The sequence below is a fragment of the Brachyhypopomus gauderio genome, unplaced genomic scaffold (assembly GCF_052324685.1).
Source record: "Brachyhypopomus gauderio isolate BG-103 unplaced genomic scaffold, BGAUD_0.2 sc78, whole genome shotgun sequence".
Lineage (NCBI taxonomy): Eukaryota > Metazoa > Chordata > Actinopteri > Gymnotiformes > Hypopomidae > Brachyhypopomus > Brachyhypopomus gauderio.
This window is the reverse complement of record NW_027506899.1, coordinates 914,066-936,244: the sequence shown is the minus strand read 5'-3', so window position 1 is coordinate 936,244 and position 22,179 is coordinate 914,066. Positions and strand designations below refer to the sequence as shown.

General features: G+C 42.5%; 1 protein-coding gene across 2 annotated transcripts in view; it reads left to right on the top strand.

Annotated features, from left to right (window-relative positions):
- Nucleotides 1-2,746: 2,746 nt before the first annotated feature.
- The window catches only part of LOC143492540 (ribonuclease inhibitor-like), a 71,967-nt gene continuing 52,534 nt past the window's right edge, over nucleotides 2,747-22,179 (top strand). For both annotated transcript variants that reach the window (XR_013125272.1, XM_076990867.1), the window contains exons 1-2: nucleotides 2,747-2,903; nucleotides 13,990-14,163. Coding sequence is in view for 1 of the 2 variants with exons in the window: in XM_076990867.1 (XP_076846982.1) it covers nucleotides 2,788-2,903; nucleotides 13,990-14,163 (290 nt within the window). In the remaining variant the exon portion in view is untranslated. The remainder of the gene's footprint in view (nucleotides 2,904-13,989; nucleotides 14,164-22,179) is intronic.

Here is a 22,179-nt window from a genome sequence, read left to right as displayed (position 1 = left end):
TCTGACTGTGCTGTACCAGGCCCAGTCCCCCAACTTAAAGGCAGTGTTTTGGCTTTTTAATAGGGACTGGATTTTGCTGTTCATCCAGGGTTTCTGGTTAGGAAACACCCTGACCTTTTTGTAGATGGTGACAGTGTCAATGCAGTTCTTTATATAGGAGAGTATGGTGTCTGTGCACTCCTGCAGATTGTAGCTGAATAATAGATCCCATTCCATACAGAGAAGCAGTCATGCATCTGTGTGAGGGCTCCCTCGGGCCAGGTCTGGGTAGTTTTCCGGTGTGGCTTTGTCTGTCTCAGATCCCATTCCCTACTCGGGGGGTGTAGGTGGGGGTGGGCGACAGGCAGAAGTGGTCAGACCCAGCAAGTTGGAGGAGGGTGATAACTCTGTACGCGTGTTTTATGTTTGAATAAACATATTCCAATGTATTTTTCCCTCTGGTTGCACACTTCATGTACTGGATGAACTTCGGGAGCACAGTCTTTAGATGCACCTGGTTGAAGTCTCCGGCTATCAATCAATCAATCAAATTTTATTTATATAGCGCTTTTTACAACAGTTGTTGTCACAAAGCAGCTTTACAAGTGCCGAGTCCTAGCCCCCAGTGAGCAAGCCAAAGGCGACAGTGTCAAGGAAAAACTCCCTAGTTTTTTGCATGAGGAAGAAACCTTGAGAGGAACCAAGACTCAGGGGGGAAGCCCATCCTCCTCTGGCCGACACCGGTCACCATGACAACAACAACAATATAGACAGAATGTAGACAGAATGTAAAAGATGCAATAATGTCCATTTAGACCGAAAAAGATGTAATAATGCCCATCATGGTGTAGGCATCCGGTTAGGCAGGAGGTGGCCGGCCAGGATGGATCGCTTGTCTCTCCTCATCTCATTATTCCTCAAGCAGGCGGGCAGCCATGTGGAGAAATGAAACAGGGAAAATTAGCTCTGTATGAGGACATATACAGGACAGGTAAAATTATAAACATTTCTGGAGTGTGGCAGCAACTCCGGCACTAAGTTAAATTATTACAGCCTAGCTAAAAAAAAGGCAGAACCAGAAGGTAACATAGGCTTGGGGGCATTCTGAGACAATGGCATCCGTCCACTGCACTGTCAACAAACTTGAGTGACCACGAGCAGTGACAGGATGACAGCACCAGCACCCCAGTCTACCATAAAACCCTTCGTCTATGAACCCCTGGATCTGTACCTTTATCTAAGGGGGATATTCATTATCAAACGCTAGACTAAATAAGTGGGTTTTCAACCTAGATTTAAAGATTGTGACTGTGTCAGAGTCCCGGACACATTTAGGAAGATTATTCCAAAGCTGGGGGGCCTTATAAGAAAAGGCTCTTCCCCCTGCTGTTACCTTGTTAATTTGTGGAACTAATAACAGACCAGCACCCTGTGATCTTAGTTGACGTGGGGGTTCATAGTAGGAAATAAGTTCCTGGAGGTATTCAATACAGACGCCATCCGGATGAGCCAGCAGCTGTTTGTTTACGCAGGCGAGCAGCACCCTCAGGGCTATGCTAACGTTAGCATCGGGCGCAATGTAAACAGTGAACACAGTGACTACAGTGAGAACAGTGAGAGTCTATAATCCTGCTACTGCCACACCACTCACGGTTTACGTAAACACAGAGCCCCCCACCTCTGCTCTTACTGGAGTTGCTGGTTCTGTCCTGCCAGTGTAGCTTGCGGCCTGCTAGCTCTACTGCAGCGTCGGGGATCAGTAGATGTAGCCACTTTTCCGTGATGAGAGAAATCAATAGAACACCTTTGGGATAAATTAGAGCAGAGACTGAGAGTCAATCAGCGGCGATCGTGATTTGTTGACGCGCCCCACACTTTGAGAAATGCTGGATTAAGCCAACAGGACCACATCACAGAATCCTGAGGCCATCAAAGATTGCAAAGATGTGTCAGCAAGGACAGTCCCACAACATCCAGAACCTTAAGGAATGTGACCTAAGGTGTCCTGATGCCATGTGCTCAAACATGGTGTTCGTTTTGGACAGACTGACAAGCACAGAAGTCCAATAACAGAACACCACTCAGGTTCAGCTCTGAGAGGGCGTTCCTCCCAATCACATACATTTTTTAATAGACTTTATTATTTTCTGGAGTTGCCCATGGTATTGCCCATGGTATTGCCATTTTTTTAATATAATGTATATATAATTATTTCATTTTTATGCTGCACTCATACATTGTAACTGCACATAAGTGAAAGGTTATGTATAGAACATTTAATATATTTCATGCAGTAAGGATGAAAACATAAAGAACACAAGGAAATGAAATAAAAAATAAAAAGATTAAACTGAAAACATTTAAAAATTATTTATCCTGACTTAAGAATTAGAAGAAAGACATAGTGGAACATGCATGATACCTTTTACACACCACACAGGTGATCACACTTAGTAGCAGTAAAGTAGAGATTATTAGCAAAGCATTAGAAGATGCTCTGGTTTATCCTGTCTCACTCCCTTGAGACACACTGCTGAAAACATATGGGTTATGGACTGCGTCATCTTGTCATTTTGTGTATAGTCATTTTTATTATATGTGGTTGTGATCAGTAATGAAAGCTAATGTCTAGTCATTTATATTATATGCAGTTGTGATCAGTAATGAAAGCTAATGTCTATAGACTATATTGTAATATATTTTGTGTCTGCTGTAGATTGTATTGTAATATCTGTTGTATCTGCTTGCAGGTTGGCTCTCTGTAATCTTGGGGAAAAGGCTTGTGAAAATCTGGCATCAGTTTTGCAAATGGAGAACTCCCTCCTGAGGGTACTGGACCTTAGTAACAATGACCTGAACAATTCAGGAGTGGAGCAGCTCTCTGCTGGACTGAAGAGTTCACACTGTAAACTGGAGACACTCAGGTGAGATTTGTTATAATCAACAGAGATTCTTCTTGGATACACCAGCTCCTCCCAATCGTATTGTTCAAATGTCTGAAATTACGTCAAATTGCTCTTCAAAGACAGTTTTGGTAAATAAGTCTACAGTTGACAGTTTCTGGTAGACATGATGAAATCACCTGGGTATGCAGACATGAGCATCCAAACTGGAGTCCTGTGTGAGAACCACAACCTGCACTCAAAGCCCTTGGGAGGAGACATTGCAGACGGAGACTGCTGTGCTCATGTTTCCATGGAAATGTGTCTGAATGAGAGCATCTCCTACAACATGGTTCATCTTGACAGGCTATTTACACCGAGCTGATAGAACATCACTCTGGTGAGACAAGTGGAGGCGTCTCTGTGTCTATATAAACACTGCATGGTGCCAGGACGGTGCTCTGTATCCAAACACTGTTCAGCAGCAGCACTTTAAGGAGTATATTTCAAGTACATAAATAGTAAGCTACAAGTAATATGCCTAGTAAACTTAAAGTAAACTAGTGAAATAACCAATGTTTATGACTGTATACTTAAAGTATACAATAAAAATAGACTCAAAGTATAACTAGTACAATGGCAGTATATTGATGTGTACTTGTGGTGTACTTTAAGCATACGAGAGGGATATACCAAGTACATTGATAGCATGTAGATGAGTATACTAGTTTTATACTATAAAGTGTACTTTTGAAAACTTTAAATGAATTTTTAAGGATACTTTTATAAACTAGAAATGTTCCAATTTAGTCCGCAAAAGTATTAAATTGGTATACTTTCTAGTACACTTAAAGTATATGGTCTGTAGTATACTTGCTATACTTATACTGAAGTATACTTAATCAAATGAATTTTAAGTATAAAAGTACTTTTTGCTAAGGGATAATATGGTGAATTGATACTATACTGTTGTACAGTAAAAGTTGGCTAGCAAGTGGTAGTGTCAGTTACCCCCTTTCCTAAACTCATTAAAGAAAATTTTCCCCCCCTCTTTTCACTAAAAAAGCGGTCTTTCACTAAAAAAAATCCTTGTTGATTAGAGAATCTCCAATAATCAGACACTTCAGATGTAATCGCCTTCTATCATCTCTTTTGTTTTTTTTGTATTTGGCAAAAGCTCCAATTAAAGTGGTAACTGAGTCAGGACTTTTCTAGCACCTGCTGAATTGTAATTGAAGGGTGCTTCGTTTTAATATGAGAATACGTTTGATGTGGTTCCATCTTTGGCGAAGAGTTTTTGTAAACAGATCTTACACATTGACTCATATAGGTTTGCTGGCTCTCCCTTTTTATTTGAAACAAATCCAAAATGCTGCCAATCTGTAGCAGTGGTGTTTTTTTAAAACACTTGACTCACAACTAAAACTCGTAGTCATTGTGGCCTTTCCCCTCTGTAAAATCTTAGTGTAAATCATCAGTGAGCTCCAACTGCTGACCCTTGCCACAGATCTTTTTAATGGATGTGCAAAATGTCTTAAATGCCCTATTTTTCAAAGAACAGATTTGGCACGTTGCATCATGTCACGTGGGTAATATACTGCCACAATTTTACAATAGTGTCATCATACTGCCCAATCCTAGTAGGTGCTATTATTAGCTTAGCTCAGCAGGTTTTTATAACAAATATATTTTAAAACATGCATATGCTCCTCTATTAATTTCAGATTTATACTTGTTTAATACACAGAAGGTGCCTTCCTCAGCTACCTTAATAGGTAGCTGGAGCCTTAGGCCAGGAGCAGATGTCATCAGGTGGTGTCCAACCTTCTCTGGGTGTTTCGGCCCTAACCACAACACCCTCCAGTTGGTGGGCCTGCAGCGAGTGGCCAGCTCACTGCCCATCTACTCCTGGCTTCCAGCTTTCCTCCTCTCTCTTGCTCCAGATCCAGCATGAGGAACGTTCCGCCTCCTCCCCCATCCTGCGAGCTGCTTGCTTTTTGCTGTTCTCATCCATTCCCAAGGCAGAAAGAAAACTCCATGCAGACCTTGCTGGAAAGCCTCTGCACCCTATCTCCACAGGGAAGACCCATGCCTGCCAGCCTCTATCTCGGCAGTCTTGAGCCAGCTGTTGGTACTTTGCAGTCTTCCTTTCGTGGGCCTCCTCGCAGCCCTCCTCCCATGGTACTGTCAATTCAACGAGGATTATCTTCTGGTCCTTGGGTGACCACAGCACTATGTCAGGGCGGAGGGATGTTTGCACCACTTCCGGAAACTGCAGCCTCCTCCCATGATCCACCCTCATCTACCAGGAACTTGCGGCGTGGAGAATGCTAGTTCTCTTCCTTTTGGTGGTTTGTACAGGTCTAGCTCCTTCCTTAACGAAGGTGATGGCTCTCTGAGGCGTTGAGTTGGCTGGTCTTTTCTTGACCCTCTCCCGCTCTATTGTGTCTGCCAATGAGAGGAGTACTTTGTCGTGGCGCCATCTATACCGCCCCTGGGTTAAAGATGTTTCGCACCCGGACAGTATATGGGCCAAGGTCCCCCTCTTGTCGCACAGCTTACAAAGTGGATCCTCTCTTAGACCCCACATGTGCAGATGTACTGGGGAGGGGAGGGTGTCATAAACAGACTGTAATAGGAACGAGATGCGATAAGGTTCCAGGCGCCACAGATCCCTCCATGTGACTTTGCGCCTGGGCAAGTCCCATTTTGTCCAGGCTCCCTGGGAACCCTGCTGCACTGCTCTGGCTACTCGCTTCTCCTCCTCTCTGCTCCTTACTTCTGCTTGCACCATGCCTCTCCTGGTTTCTGTATTTGCACCTCCCCAGGTTTGGAACTGTGCAGAGCCAAGTCCTTGTCGGCAGATGCCCTGGTTGCCAACTATGTCCCGCAACTTCAAAGAGCTGACCGCCTGTTCCACAGCTGTGCTGGCAGCCCACTTGCGTCCAGACCTGGTTGTCATACCAGCATGTCTGATGAGGTTGTCGTTGGAGTCCCTCAGACTTAGGACAACTCTGCATTTTGCCACCTTGTACTCCTCGACTACTGAATAACAGGGGGAGTTGCAGTTGACCTGACCTGATGTAGAGGCCCACAGATGAGAAGCTTGGTGGAATGCCCAGCCACCTCCGCAAATGCTTGTTGATTTTTCTCTCGATGGTCTCGATGGTAATCATGGGGAACTCGTAGACTGTGAATAGCCAGAGGAGCCTGGGCAAGAGGCCGTGTTAGAATAGTCTCCAGAATAGTCTGGAGCTTTGTCTTCCCTGAGACTTTATACATGGAGTTTCGAGTCAAGCCAAGCTTGAGGTTCTGAGTGTTCGCTGTACAGATCGGCTTTTTACCATGGATGTCATGTAGGGAGGGGCCAGTCCATTTTTGGCTTTGTAAGCAAGCATCAAGGTTTTATACCTGATGCGTGCTGCTACTGGAAGCCAGTGAAGAGAGCGTAGCAGAGGAGTCACATGTGAGAACTTGGGTAGATTGAAGATCAGTATGTAATCACATACTTCTGTGTGTGTGTGTGTGTGTGTGTTGTAACTTGCGTCAGAGGAATGTGCAGAGGCAGAAAGCACTATTTTATCTGCCTGTCATCCATTTGCTAAGAGCTGACCCATCACCTGTTTCTGTGTACAACTGATACGTCAGTTTCTTCTGCTAAAAACAGGAAATCTCCATATTAGGAGGAATGCACATGTGACACGAGAACTGTCTACTGTGCATTCTCCCCCCTCAGGTTCTCAATGTGCCCAAATGTACTGTAAACATGTGATAACAGCTCAGCCTGTTAAAACTGTATAAAGGAGATTGGACTGCCCTCTCTCCTCAGAGTTCTTGTTCTAGATGAGACTCTCATGCTTTTTTACTTTTATTAAATTTCTCTTTTAACCACGTCTGAGTCCTCATCCTGATACCACTTGCTGTTGTTCAGGTTTCTCGTGTTCAGGACATTTCCATGACACACTTTTGAAATAATAAAAATGTTGCAGTAGGCATATTTGTCACGTCAAGCTCTGCCCTCCTCCCTTGTGCCGCATTGTTTCCCCATTTCCATAGTTCCCTGTGTCTGTCACGCCCCTGCCTTCAGTGTTCTCCAGCTGTGTCTTGTTCATGTTCCCTTGTCTCAGTGTATTTAGTTTCTCCAGTCCTGTGCGTCCTTGTCGGAGATTGTCTGTAAGTTGCTCTATTTCGCCTTGCTCTTGCCTTCCTTGTTTCTGTTTGTTACGTTTGCTTATTCCTTACGTTTATTATTTCCTTCGCATGTTATTCTGTCTTTCTTATTTAGTATTACTATTACCCATGTTATCACTTACATTTCTCTGTTGCTCACGTATCCCCGTTCACCTGGATCATGTCTTAGTCGTGTAGTTCTCTTCTTAGTCTCTGCGCTTTTGTCTAGTTGTAGTTTCATTCTATATAAACCAAATTACAACTTATGTTTTCTTGGTAGCCTGCTTTATCACTCCATTCTATTATTCGTTTCTCACGCTGTGTTCGCTTTGTTTAATGCATGTTGTGTTCAGGTTTCTCGGTATTCATTACGTAAGTGTACCTTGTCATTTCTGTGCTTTGTGTTTAAGTACTCCATGTTTCGCTGCCCATTGTTGTAAGCCTGTCTCTCCTGTTATTTGGTTTGGTTCTTCTTTATACCGCGTTAGGTTTGAGTATTCTGTTCTTTACATTTCGTCATATCTCACATGTGTATCCTGATCCCTGTTGGTTTAGTTTAGTGTATTGTCCTGTCTACTACTACTTTAGTATTTCCCTGTTACGAGTGTTTAGTTTCCTATTTAGTTTCTCTATTATATATATTTTTACTTACATCATCCCTGTCCTCAGTTAAAACGTTACAATATTGCACTCATTTGCACTGGTGGTAGTTGTTTTTATTTATTTTTATTTATTATTAATATTTAAATTAGTACTCTGCATGTAAAATATTAGATTTATTTATTACACGGTAATACTTATTCATTTGCTTTTCATTTGTTTCTTTAATACTGATACTATCAACCCAATGATTGATGATGCAGGGGGCACCAACTAAAATCTCGTCTAGGGGACCACATTGGTCAGGGCCGGCTCTGCTGCTCTGCCACGTTCAGCCCAATCACATCACAACAATCACAGATGACACTACAGTCAGTCTGATCACCAATAATGATGACACTGTACAGACACAGGGTTCCCACGGGTCCTTGAAATCCTTGAAAGGTTGTGAATCTGAAAAAATAAGTTCAAGGCCCTGGAAAGTTTTTGAAAATGGGCATAAAAGACAGCCTTCCTTGAAGGTCCTTGAATATTTTAGCGGGTTTGAAATTTCACATGGATGAAGACAGCGGTCAAGGAATAATAGGGCATAGTTGGTAGGAAGTCAATATTTACAAAAGATTGCTATGAAAAAGATTGTCAGGATGTTTTAAATTTCTCATCCTTTGTTGAAACATATGATAGTTGTTAATAAAGATTTTAAGAAAGTCTGCAAAGTGATTCATTTAGCATTGATTCAATTAATGAAAAATGTCATTTTATATTCAGAGTTGACTATTTCGATGCCCTTGTTAAAAGTGAATACTGTAACTTAGTTGACTTCAAGTGTCATAAGATTATCACTGATGGTATGAGACAAAAGATATAACGGAGATAATTTTATATCAAGAATACAAATAATACAAATTATAAAATCACAATGGCTTGTCAAATGGCCCATATCTTCTAAAGTAAACTCATTTTAAAATAAGATATATCCTGTAGCCATGTTTCTTGAAAGAAGAGTTAAACTTGATGTGGAGTCATGCACCTTTTGTAAGTCAGAAGATGAATCCCAGGAGCATTTGGTTTTTTCATGTCAATGTAGGTGCTGGCCAAATTTATTTAGTAATCAGTCTCATAAAATTACCTATGAAATGGTGGGAGTTCAGACCGTGTTAAATTTATCCAAATTTTGTATAAACTCATTTAACTAAGGTCGCCACTAATTGTGGTCAACTCCCGTAGCCCAAATTGTTTGATTAACAAACTATAAATCTGAAGGTTACAGTTCAAATAATAGTTCTGGCTTCAGGTTGTAACAGAGAAACAACGACTCAAACGACAGTATTTAAACATAAAAACATTTATTGATCACAAAGCATAATAATAAAAGCATAGCAAACAAAGGGGACAGGAGGGTAGGCTAGTGTGTGTGTGTGTGTGTGTGTGTGTGTGTGTGTGTGTGTATGCGGGTGTGTGTGTGTGGATGTGTATTCTAGTGCGCGCGGATGCGCGTGCGTGTGTACGTGCGTATGGGGGAGGAGAAGAGAGAAACTCGATGGCGCGAAACTTAAACTGAGTTCTCACTACAGCCACAAACACAACGCAAATTTCCTCCAACTAAGACACGGTATCGTCGGTCACTATACAGCCCCAACGAGCGTATAGTGGGACACACGTTTAACAGTTATACGAGGAGTTAAGTATTAACTATGAAATAAAAGAATCAGTGTGAATAACCGAACAAGTTTAAACAGAATAGCCTACCTATTTAAGCTTTGAACAGAATATCTCTTTAAGCCTTAAACAGAGTACGGTTTAACATGAACGTGATTATAAACACCACTGCAAACAAGCGTTCACAAAGCATCGATCTAAGCACACAGAAAACAGTAAAACAAGATATTGTTCTAAGTCTGCCCAGATGCACAGTCTTACTTTGAGTTGTTCAGTCCGCGGCCCGCGCAGTAGGCCAGGTAGCCTCTTGAGGAGGACTCCTTCGTGCGCTTTTGAGGAGAAGGTTCAGCTGGATCGCGTTGCTCCGTCCAGGGGAAGATGCGGTGGCCGTTCGATCGGCGGTCCCTCGGTGGTCCGTTGCGTGGTGTCCCGGGGAAGTGGTCGCTGTCGACGTTAAGATGAACTCGCGGAGGTCCGGCCATCGCGCAAATGTTCAAACAGTTCTTAATCGTCGGCTAGCTGAAGCGATGGGGTTTTAGCGAACTCCGCAAAAGAAATAAAAGTAGCGAACTAGTTACTTCTTGCGTCGCTCGCGTGCTGCACGGGGTCCGAGTGCAGAACCAATACCGCTTTGTTCCCGAAGGTGTGCGCGCTCTTCGTCTCAAGGTAGCTACTTTGAAGCAGCCAGGTAGAGAGACCGAACAAAGGGGAATCCCCCTTTTTAAAGGGGATTCGTCTGATGACGTAGTTCCACATCCGTCCTGACGTGGGCCATGCACCTAGGGGGAGCGCCCCGCTTCCTTTGTCTGTGGAGGCATGGTACCTACATCAATATTCACAGAGTTGTTGCATGGACACTAGAAACTGGATTAATGTCAAATTTAACATTCATTCTTTTGATACCATTTTACTTTATGCGGAAAACTTATGTTCGGATTTCTCTGATGCCATAAATATAGTCGTTCTTTTAGCAAAATACCACATTCACTACAGTAAGTGGAGTGGTTAAAAGCCTTCTTTTCTCTTTATGAATGAATTAAATTCATATTATTCTTGGAATAAAAACTTGGAAAATGCTAGAATCATCTCACACCAGATTTGTTTTTCCTAGTGTTTCCTGTATGTAGTTAACGTATGTGTAGCCGCTTTACGTGAATGTCACCTTCTCACAGGTGCATTGCTAAATTGCCAGTCATGTTGAGTGTGAAGTTTTTGTTGAATCAGCACTTAATGTCATGCACAGAAAATTTCAGTATGCATGGCTTGAAATTACAGTCTTTTGAATTTGCATTGTATTAGCATCTGCCAGGTGCAGTTCTTGAATTTGAGGAAGTTGGTCCTGGAAAGTCACTTAAAGGTCGTTGAATTTCATGTTAACCAAGGTGTGGGAACCCTGACAGACAGGACGTGGAGTAGCGAACCAAGTCAAGTCAAGTCAAGTCAAGTAGTCTTTATTGTCATTTCAACCATATACAGTACAGTACACAGTGAAACGAAATAACGTTCCTCCAGGACCAAAGGTGCTACATAGAAAAATACTCAATACAAAAACAGAGTGCACTTGTGCAAACATGTGCTAGTGCGCAAACAGTCATTAAATACAAGACATTAAATACAAGACAGTAAAAATACAACACAATAAACAATTTCCAATACAAACGATAAATACTGGGGGGGGGGGGGGGGGGGGTGACATTGCAATACTGAGTGTGTGTTAAAGTGCATTGTGCTATGTAGAGTACAGGATGTAAAGAAAATGTAAACAAAAATATGTAAACATTACTACACTCTTTATAGCAGCTAAAACCAGATATGTACCTTAGAACAATGTAGTGAAATGATAAAGACAGTCCAGACAGTTATGTAGACATTGGTACAGTCTTAGCAGCAAATCAGAACTGTAAAAAAAGGAATCCAAAGTCCAGTGTTTTTATGTGTGTGCATAAGTATAAGAAGAGTCCAAGGTCTAGTGTTTTTGTATGTGCATATGTGTGCGTGAGACAGCACAGACTAGGTTGTTAAGAAGTCTGATAGCTTGTGGGAAAAAGCTGTTGCAGAATCTGGATGTAAGGGTCCGAATGCTTCGATACCTTTTCCCAGATGGCAGAAGTTGGAAGTGTGTGTGTGAGGGGTGTGTGTGATCACCTACAATGCTGAGTGCTTTGCGAGTGCAGCGTGTAGTGTAAATGTTGGTGATGGAAGGAAGAGACATACCGATGATCTTCTCAGCTGTCCTCACTATCCGCTGTAGGGACTTGCGGTCTGCTACAGTGCAGTTCCCAAACCAGACAGTGATGCAGCTGCTCAGGGTGCTCTCGATGGTTCCTCTGTAGAACGTAGTGAGGATTGGAGATGGAAGATGAGCCTTCCTCAGTCTTCTCAGGAAGTAAAGACGCTGCTGGGCTTTCTTGGTGATGGAACTGGTGTTGCAGGACCAGGTGAGATCATCTGCTAGGTGAACACCGAGGAACTTGGTGCTCTTGACGATCTCCACAGTAGAGTCGTCGATGTTAAGTGGTGAGTGATCACACCTCATTCTTCTAAAGTCTACAACCATCTCTTTGGTTTTGTCTACGTTCAGAGACAGGTTGTTGACTCCACACCAGTCCGTCAGTCGCTGCACCTCCTCTCTGTATGCTGCCTCGTCGTTCTTCCTGATGAGACCCACCACAGTCGTGTCATCAGCGAACTTTATGATGTGATTTGAGCTGTGCGTTGCTGCACAGTCATGAGTCAGCAGTGCAAACAGCAGTGGACTGAGCACACAGCCCTGGGGGGCTCCAATGCTCAGCGTGATGGTGCTGGAGGTAGTATTTCCGATCCTGACTGCCTGAGGTCTTTCAGTCAGAAAGTCCAGGATCCAGTTACAGATGGAGGTGTTCAGGCCCAGTGGTTTCAGCTTCCTGATCAGGTGCTGGGGAATGATGGTGTTGAATGCTGAACTGAAGTCAATGAACAGCATTCGAACATAAGAGTCCTTATAATCCAGGTGAGTGAGTGCCAGGTGAAGGGTTGTTGCTATGGCATCGTCTGTGGAGCGGTTGGGACGATACGCAAACTGTAGGGGGTCCAGAGTGGATGGCAGCAGGGTCTTGATGTGCCTCATGACGAGCCTCTCGAAGCACTTCATGATGATGGGTGTGAGTGCAACAGGGCGGTAGTCATTGAGGCAGGAGACAGAGGACTTCTTGGGCACAGGAACGATGGTGGTGGTCTTGAGGCATGTAGGAACAACGGTGCTGCTCAGAGAAGTGTTGAAGATGTCAGTGAAGACCTCTGATAGCTGGTCTGCACACTCTCTGAGCACCTTTCCAGGAATGTTGTCTGGTCCAGCAGCTTTTCGTGGGTTGACTCTGCGTAGAGTTGTCCTTACGTCGGCTGCGGTGAAAGACAGCAACTGGTCGTTCGGAGAGGGAGTGGACTTTCTCGCAGTCACGTTGTTCCGTGCCTCGAACCGTGCGTGGAAGTGATTCAGCGCATCTGGGAGGGACGCATCACTGTCACAAGCAGGTGGTGAAGTCTTGTAGTTGGTGATGCTCTGGATGCCCTGCCACATGCGCCGTGTGTCTCTGCTGTTCATGAAGTGGCTGTGGATGATCTGGCCGTGTGCACGCTTTGCCTCCCTGATGGCCCGAGAGAGTCTGGCCCTCGCTGTTCTGAGAGCCGCCTGGTTTCCTGCTTTGAAAGCAGAATCCCGTTCTTTCAGCAGTGCGCGCACCTCTGCATTCATCCACGGCTTCTGATTGGAGCGGATGGTGATGAGCTTGGAGACAGTCACGTCATCGATGCACTTCTCGATGTAACCAGACACCGATGATGTGGTACTGAAAAACCACAGAACCAGGTGGTGTGAAAACAACAACCTCTCCCTGAATGTGGAGAAAACCAAGGAGATGGTCCTGGACTTCAGGAGGGGCAGCAGTGAGCACCCCCCACTGACCATCAATTACTGTTAAAAGTACCAAGTTTCTGGAGGTGCATATTACAGATGACATCAGCTGGTCCTCCAACACCACTGCTCCCATCAAACAAGCCCAGCAACACCTTCACTTCCTGTGGAGACTGAAAAGGCCAAATACTTCAGTCATGACAACATACTACAGAGGGACTGTTGAGATCATCCTGACCCACTGCATCACTGTCTGGTACGATAGCTGCTCTGCTGCAGACAGGATCACCCTGCAGAGAGTAGTTAGGGCAGCAGAGAGGATCATGGGAGCCCCACTCCTGCATATAAACTGTGCTTCTTAAACCCCCACATAAGTCTGCATCACTTGGGTTTCTCTGCAGTGTCACTGGTCCATTCTCTGTACTAAACATGAAATAGAATGTCACAAATATCTTCCTCTGATTTAAAGATTTAAATGTGACAGTGTTATCACACATTATATCGCACACATATAGAAGATTTTACAGGCATCATCTCATACAGGCAGACATGTAACAGTCTTATAAGACCACTGATATCACACAGTGTAGGTCCAGTTTTAGATTCTTCTGATGTAGGTTAATAGTGCACTAGAGTTCTGAAGGGTGAGAATAAACATAAAAGCTCAAATTAACACATAATCTTGGAGATGAGAGTGGGGGAACTCTCACTAGTTTCCAGCCTCTCTAGCTGTTCCACGCAGGCTGATCTGTAAACACTCTCTCTCGCTCTCTCTCTCTCTCTCCCTCCCTCCCTCTCTCCTTTCTGCAGATTGTCTGGTTGTCTGGTCACAGAGGAAGGTTGTTCTTCTCTGGCTTCAGCTCTGAGCTCAAACCCCTCACACCTGAAAGAACTGGATCTGACCTACAACCACCCAGGAGAGTCAGGAGTGAAGCTGCTCTCTGCTAGACTGGAGGATCCACACTGCAGTCTGGACACACTCAGGTATGTAACATTACTGTGTGTGTGTATCAGTCAGAGTTCACGAATAACTAAACTACTGAAGGCCATAATGATCTGTTTCTTATGTATTTCTGACTGGTCTCCCTATTAATAATTCATCCTGTTTGTAGACTCTGTTGTGCAGTGATATGTTTGTAGTGTCTTTGTAGTGTTGTAGTGTTTGGTTTTAGGGTGAGTTGGGGTGTGAGTGTGATAGTGTTAGTAGAGCGGGAGTGGGTGGAGCTGTATAGGCCAGAGGGCAGAGCTACAGTCTTCCTGCTTGACAGCAGTGTGCAGTCTTCGAGTTGTTGGAGATCCACCATGTGATGGAGGAACTTTACAGTGTGTGTTTGTATGTATAGCATGACACTAATCACAGAACTAACACAATAGCACATTTACTGACCACAATGGTTCAGATTTTTGTCTGAATATAAATAAATACCCTACAATTTATGTTGTAACCTGTTGTAACTCAGAGGTGGTAGAGGCTGGATGCAAATGCAAGCTTTTATGTGGTTTATTATAAACAGCACAAAAGACATCTACAATTAAGAAAGCATCAAAACACAAACCAAACAAGACTAAAGACAACAACCATGTAATACAAATACAGACACATCAATGAAAAAGAACATATTGAATATACAGCTAAATAGACAAAGGTACATGAAGCAAACATACACACTTACAAACTAAAAAACGGCAATACAAACATAAAGCAAAGAACAAGACTAGTAATAGAGACTAAACAGAAAGCAGGACAGCTGAAAGACTGACCACGATATATACAAGACACGGGTGACAACAACCAGAAAGACTAGAGAATCCTTAAGGTAGAACCTGGGAACCAGAGTTAATTTCGTTGACGAATAATTTTTGTCATAGTTTTCATCAACAAACCTTTTTTTCATGACGAAAATGAGATGATCAATCAATCAATCAAATTTTATTTATATAGCGCTTTTTACAACAGTTGTTGTCACAAAGCAACTTTACAAGTGCCGAGTCCTAGCCCCCAGTGAGCAAGACAAGGGCGACAGTGGCAAGGAAAAACTCCCTAGTTTTTTTGTTTTTTTGCATGAGGAAGAAACCTTGAGAGGAACCAAGACTCAGGGGGGGGGGACCATCCTCCTCTGGCCGACACCGGTCACCATGACAACAACAATTTTGACAGAAAGAAATAAAGAAAAGGAAAAGATATAATAATGTCCATCTTGGTGTAGGCATATCCGGTTAGGCAGGAGGTGGCCAGCCCACGATGGAGCGCTTGTCTCACCTCATCTCATTGTTCCTCGAGCAGGCGGGCAGCCATGTGGAGAAAGTAAAACAGGGAAAATTAGCTCTGTATGAGGACATATACAGGACAGATTAAATTAAACACATTTCTGGAGTGTGGCAGCAACTCCGGCATTAAGTTAAATTATTACAGCCTAGCTAATGGTGCCGATTTTCAAGAATAAGGGTGACGTTCAGAGCTGTAGTAATTACAGGGGAATAAATCAGTCACAGCCTGAAAATCTGGGAAAGAGTAGTGGAAGCTAGGCTTAGAGGAGAGGTACAGATATGTGAGCAGCAGTATGGTTTCATGCCAGCTAAGTGCACCACAGATGCTATGTTTGCTTTGAGAGTGTTAATGGAGAAGTATAGGGAAGGACAGAAGGAGTTACATTGTGTGTTTGTTGACTTAGAGAAAGCTTATGATAGAGTACCAAGACAGGAGCTGTGGTATTGTATGAGGAAGTCAGGAGTAGCCAAAAAGTATGTGAGGGTAGTGCAGGATATGTATGCGAACAGTGTGACAGCAGTGAGATGTCCGGTAGGAATGACAGACGGGTTTAAATTTGGGGTAGGACTACATCAGGGATCAGCACCGAGTCCCTTCCTGTTCGCAATTGTCATGGACAGACTGACGGATGAGGTTAGGCAGGAGTCCCCTTGGACTATGACATTTGCTGATGACATTGTGATCTGTAGTGAGAGTAGGGAGCAGGTGGAGGTGAGCTTGGAAAGATGGAGATATGCTTTGGAGAGCAGGGGAATGAAAGTGAGCAGGAGTAAAATAGAGTACATGTGTGTGAATGAGAGGGCAGACGGTGGACAGGTCCAGTTACAAGGAGTTGATTTGGTGAAGGTTGATGAGTTTACCTACTTAGGGTTGAGGGTACAGAGTAATGGAGGAAGTGATAGAGAGGTAAAGAAGAGAGTGCAGGCAGGGTGGTGTGGATGGCATAAAGTGTCTGGGGTGATCTGTGATCGAAGGGTGTCTGCTAGAATGAAAGGAAAGATCTATTGGACAGTAGTGAGACCTGCTATGTTGTATGGACTGGAGACAGTGGCACTGACAAAAGAGACAGGTGAGGGAGATGGAGGTGTCTGAGATGAAGATGTTGAGATTCTCATTTGGAGTGATGAGGAAGGATAGGATCAGCAATGAGTTTATTAGAGGATCAGCACATGTAGCATGTTTTGGAGATAAAGTTAGAGAGGTGAGATTGAGATGGTTTAGACATGTACAGAGGAGGGAGGAGATGTATATTGGTAGGAGGGTCTTGAGGATGGAACTTCCAGGCAAGAGGAGGAGAGGTAGACCTAAGAGGAGGTTTATGGATGCAGTGGTAGAGGATATGAGAGTGGCTGGGGTGTCAGTGGAGGACACTCAGGACAGGGCCAGATGGAGGAGTTTGATACGCTGTGGCGACCCCTAAACGGGAATAGCCGAAAGAAGAAGAAGAAGAAGATTACAGCCTAGCTAAAGAAGGCAGAACCAGACGGTAACATAGGCTTGGGGGCATTCTGAGACAATGGCATCCATCCACTGCACTGTCAAGAAACTTGAGTGACCAAATGCAGTGACAGGATGATAGCACCATCGCCCCCAGTCTACCATAAAACCCTTTGTCTATGAACCCCTGGATCTGTACCTTATCTAAGGGGGGATATTAATTATTAAATGCTAAACTAAATAAGTGGGTTTTCAACCTAGACTTAAAGATTGTGATTGTAGAGGGTTTTCCATCCACCAAGTTTTTGCGCATTTTGAAAATGCGCATGAAAAAAGCTGGATGGAAAAAGTCCAAAATTCGAAAAAAGCCCCAATATCACAAAAAGATTTTTACGCTAGGAGGAGGTGGAAAAGTTAGACTATCGCATCGCCAAAATTCGGAAAAACTGAATGGAAAAGGGTTTTTGGCATAAACGAGGACGTATCATGCCTCAAGTCATGTGGTTCTGTACATGATCGCGATGTAAAGATGGCAAATGCATACAAAACAGTTCTGGAGAGAGCAAAAATTGAATTTAACTTCTCCATGTATAGAAAAGAAAAAGAAAAAAGTTTCAAAACCTCAACGTGCAAAAATGCGTAACTGCCAGATGGATGTAAAAAACACTATTGTTTGGCGTCCTCTCACGTGATCTAAAGTTTATTCGCATAACTGTAATGAATGGAAACAAGGCTTAATTCGCATTTTTTCTGCCAAAACTTGGAAATTGCACATTATTTTTTCGAAAGGTTTGGATAGAAACCCGGCTTGTGTCAGAGTCCCGGACGCATTTTGGAAGGTTGTTCCAAAGCTGGGGGGCCTTACAAGAAAAGGCTCTTCCCCCTGCTGTTACCTTATTTATTTTTGGAACTAATAAGAGACCAGCACCCTGTGATCTTAGTGGATGTGGGGGTTCATAATAGGAAATAAGTTCCTGGAGGTATTCAGAAGCAAGCCCGTGCAGTGCTTTATAAGTTAATAAAAGTCAATACGGAATTTAACTGGGAGCCAATGAGGGCTGATAGGACTGGTCTAATATGCTGAAATTTTCTAGTTCTGGTCAGAACTCTGGCTGCGGCATTTTGAACTATATTTAGATTCCTATTTGAACATCCTGACAGTAGTGAGTTACAGTAGTGAGCTAACAAAGGCGTGCACCAATTTTTCTGCATCATCCTGTGATAATGCATTTCTTAACTTGGCAATGTTGCGGAAATGTAGAAAAGCTATCCTAGTAGTATTATCTATGTATTTATCAAATGATAGGTCAGAGTCAAGTATGATGCCTAGGTTTTTGGCTACTGTGCCAGGTGTAATGGGGTACACTGTAAAAAAGAAATCCTAAAAAAACTGTAAACGACCGGCAGCAGCGGCTGCCAAACAAAAACTTTTAAATTAAGTGGAAAAACAATAAATTTACAGAAAAATACCGTTATTTTACAGATTTTTTTCTGGATTATTATGATTAAGCACTTTTAATAAAGTGACAACACTAATATTTTTGCAGAGAAATATCGTAATTTTACAACTTTTCCCTGAATTATTATGATTAAGCACTTTTTAAAAAGTGACAGTACTAAAAGTTTTGCAGAGAAATACCTTTATTTTACAACTTTTCTTTGAATTAGTACAATTAAGCACTTTCAATAAAGTGACAGCATAAAAAGTTCTGCAGAGAAATACCATAATTTTACAGAATTTTCCTGTCCATATTCATCATGACTTCCAGGACAAACTCAAATGTGGAATGCAAACTGCAAAGTTATTTTATACAAATGAAAAAGTATATTATACCAATGTTGAGCACCTCAATGTCCTCTATCATCACTTTTAATCATTTAAATCCCCAGGACTGTACTCAGTGTATTTCTCTATCACTAATATCAGTAGCCTGAACACAACTACAAACACATAACACTGATGTGACATGAGATACACTCCTTATCATTTATATGTAGGGCATTTAGCAGACACTCTTATCCAGAGCGCCTTACGAAGTCCTTTGCCATTTTTTCACAGAATTAATTCTAAATAGTACATAGATAGGTCAGAATTCAAGATACCCTTGAACCAGAATACTACTAACCTACAGAAATCAATCCAAATACCTAGAAGTACACAAAAACATAGGCTGAATATTGCTAAACTACAGAAATTAAAATGGATACCTACAAGAAATGCAAATTCATATAAGTACTATATCATACAACGGAAACAACTATGACAAGAGATTTAGTCTGTTCTACAGATGAGTCTTCAGTCTACATTTGAAGACTGCTAAGGACTCCGCAGTCTGGACAGTCAATGGAAGCTCATTCCACTATCTCGGAGCCAGGAGAGGTCTTGAAGTTTGTTTTCCGTGAGACTTTAAGCATGGCGTTTTAAGCCAAGCCGTACTTGAGGTTCAAAGTACTGAAGGTTTGGATGGGGCTTTGACCTTGGCCATCATGCAGGGAGGGGTTGGTCCATTTTTGGCTTTGCAGGCAAGCATCGAGGTTTTAGATCTGATGTATGCAGCTACTGGAAGGCAGTAAAGAGAATGCAGCACTGGAGTGACATGTGAACTTGGGGAGATTGAAGACCAGTCGTGCTGCTGCATTCTGGATCAGTTATAGAGGTCTGATGACCCATAGAGAAAGATCTGTAAGTAAGCAGTTGCAGTAGTCCAGCTTTAAGATGATGAGAGACTGTACAAGCACCTGGGTAGCTTCCTGTGAAAGAAAGGGTTGTATTCTCCGTATGTTGCAGAGAAGAAATCTGCAGGATCTGGTCATTGGCCTCTCAGAAGTGAAAAGCAGAAGTCTGCCTGTTAAAAAGTTGCAGACAAAATCCAAAGTTAGCTGCTGTTAATTTTGTGCCAATAACATTACAAATATTATAGTTCTTATGAGCTGAAATATTTACCATGCTTTGGTATAAATTATAACTCTTTGAATCATCATTTACTTGGTTAGATTCTGAATATTTGCAGGTAGAAAATGTTTTGATATTGAAATTACTACTCAAAGTTCTTCCTTGGAAAACAATTGATGTCTAGGGTACAAGTGTGCAGGTTAACAAAGCTCTTTATCAAAGAGACAAAAATGTGATAAGTTCACCTTATCGGAGTCCCTTTGAAAACCTACAGAGCTTCGTTAAGCTTATACATCTGGACATCAGTTTTCATCCAAGAATGAAAACTGCAAAGCCATTTCAAAAAAGGATCAGACTTCTCTGTTATGTTGAATCATGACAATGACATCTGTGGATTAGCACTTAATCTTGGAAAACACAAACAGTGAAGAGGGATTCAGGAGGTGGCAGATACTGAAGATCCAGTGTAGTGGTGCAGCAGGGAGAGTCACTCACCTCAACATAATGGCCAAATTGATTTGTACTGTGAGCTAGTGCTCCTGCTCTGGGCTGTGATGCTCCTGCTCTGGGCTGTGGCGCTCCTGCTCTGGGGTGGGTTGCGCTCCTGCTCTGGGCTGTGTTGCGCTCCTGCTCTGGGCTGTGTTGCGCTCCTGCTCTGTTCTGTGTTGCGCTCTAGCTCTGTACAGTAAATAAAATGTAGGCCAAACTTGGTGCATATTATTTTTTTGCTTTACATATTTAACATATGAGAAAGCATATTTATTCCCTAAGGGTTAAAATGCAATGGATAAAATCTTCACAATGATCCCAATAATGGTGTTTTAATTTTTTACACAAACCATACCTGGTCTCCTCCACCCTTTCTTTCTTCAGTGCAGATCTGCATTAGCTTAGCTGAGAAGTGGTTCAGCTGCAACATGAATTTTAATTGCATAGGATTTTCTCAATTAATCTGGAAAGGTTTTGACAAAAAATACTGCAGTTTTAAGTCTATTCATATTCATTACATATTGTAACGTTGTAGAGTCAGAGGGACCAGAATGAGCCATGACACCAATGTTAGCGAACTGTTATTTTATAAGCAACACACTAAGAGCATAAACAAGTGCCAAATACACTTATTCTAAGGGGAAAAGGGAGGGGGAACACTAACACACATACAACACACATCCAGGGAAACGGGGAACTCACCGCGGGGCCTGCTGGGAGGCCTGTAGACTCCACCTCTCAACGCTGCCTATTGGCGGACGGTACAATATTCAGCCACCGCAGAACATGATGGAGGCGGATTTTTTTTAAACCCATTAATGTCTGCCACCCAAAATCGAGAGTGCTAAAAATGTAGAAATTACGTCAACTACAAAATGCGACATGAGTGGCATATGGAGAAAGCTGAACTGTTAAGCACATAAAATTGTACATCATTTAATGTGACTATTAATCATTAGCGATAGAATAGTCTGCGACGTTCCTGGCAAATTAGACTTAACGTTACCTCAGAAAAATTTCAAGGTTCACCTTACATTAAAACCAATTCAAAATGAGTCCGAGACCGAATTTGAGTAACTAGCTGTAGCTAGATTTAGTTATGTTAGCTAAATTTCAATGAACTTTATAACAAAGACTTGATTACCGCATAGAGCATTATTTAACCCATTATGTATTTAACAGTGACCGAATTAAAGTATTTTAAAGCATCAGAAAATATTAGATATTAATATTTTTTGTTTTCATCTTTATCAAATGAAACATTTAAGTGAAATGTGCTTTTAGACTGGGCTAACTAGCTAGTTAACTAGCTAACGTTGGCTTACATAAATTAAGGACGTTTTGTTACCTGATGTCACCAATAATGCTTCACTTAAATTTTCTTCCTCTGTGCCCCGTTTCCATCTTATTTTGTAGAATCATCCAACGATAATCCGCTCAAAATAATAATTTGGCAGGCAGATGTAAAATAATCCAGGTAGCTAGCTAGCCACCATAGCTTGTAGGCTGACCGACCGTAATGTCCACCGTCAGCACTCACTGAAATTTTCAAACATGACCTGAGAGGCGCGAACAGTTGTCATTGGCCAGTTTCCTGTATGACAGTCAGATTAACTAATTATGGTTAAAAGCAACACAAATGCGTGAGACACAAGCATTTGACCGTTTTCACACGCTCTCACGCCACACTTCCGATATCTCACGCCGAAAAAAAAATCCAGTTGATTTACCTCTGATCCACATATATGATTCAATGAGTTACTAGTTCGCTCTGGCACCAACCACCGGCGATTGATCGAGCGCAATATAATACTTAATTTTCCATTTTACGTTCGCTATGTTACGTTATGTTACGTAACCCCCCCCCCCGCTCAACAATTTACACTCGCCACCTCCTCCAGTAGAGGTGTGC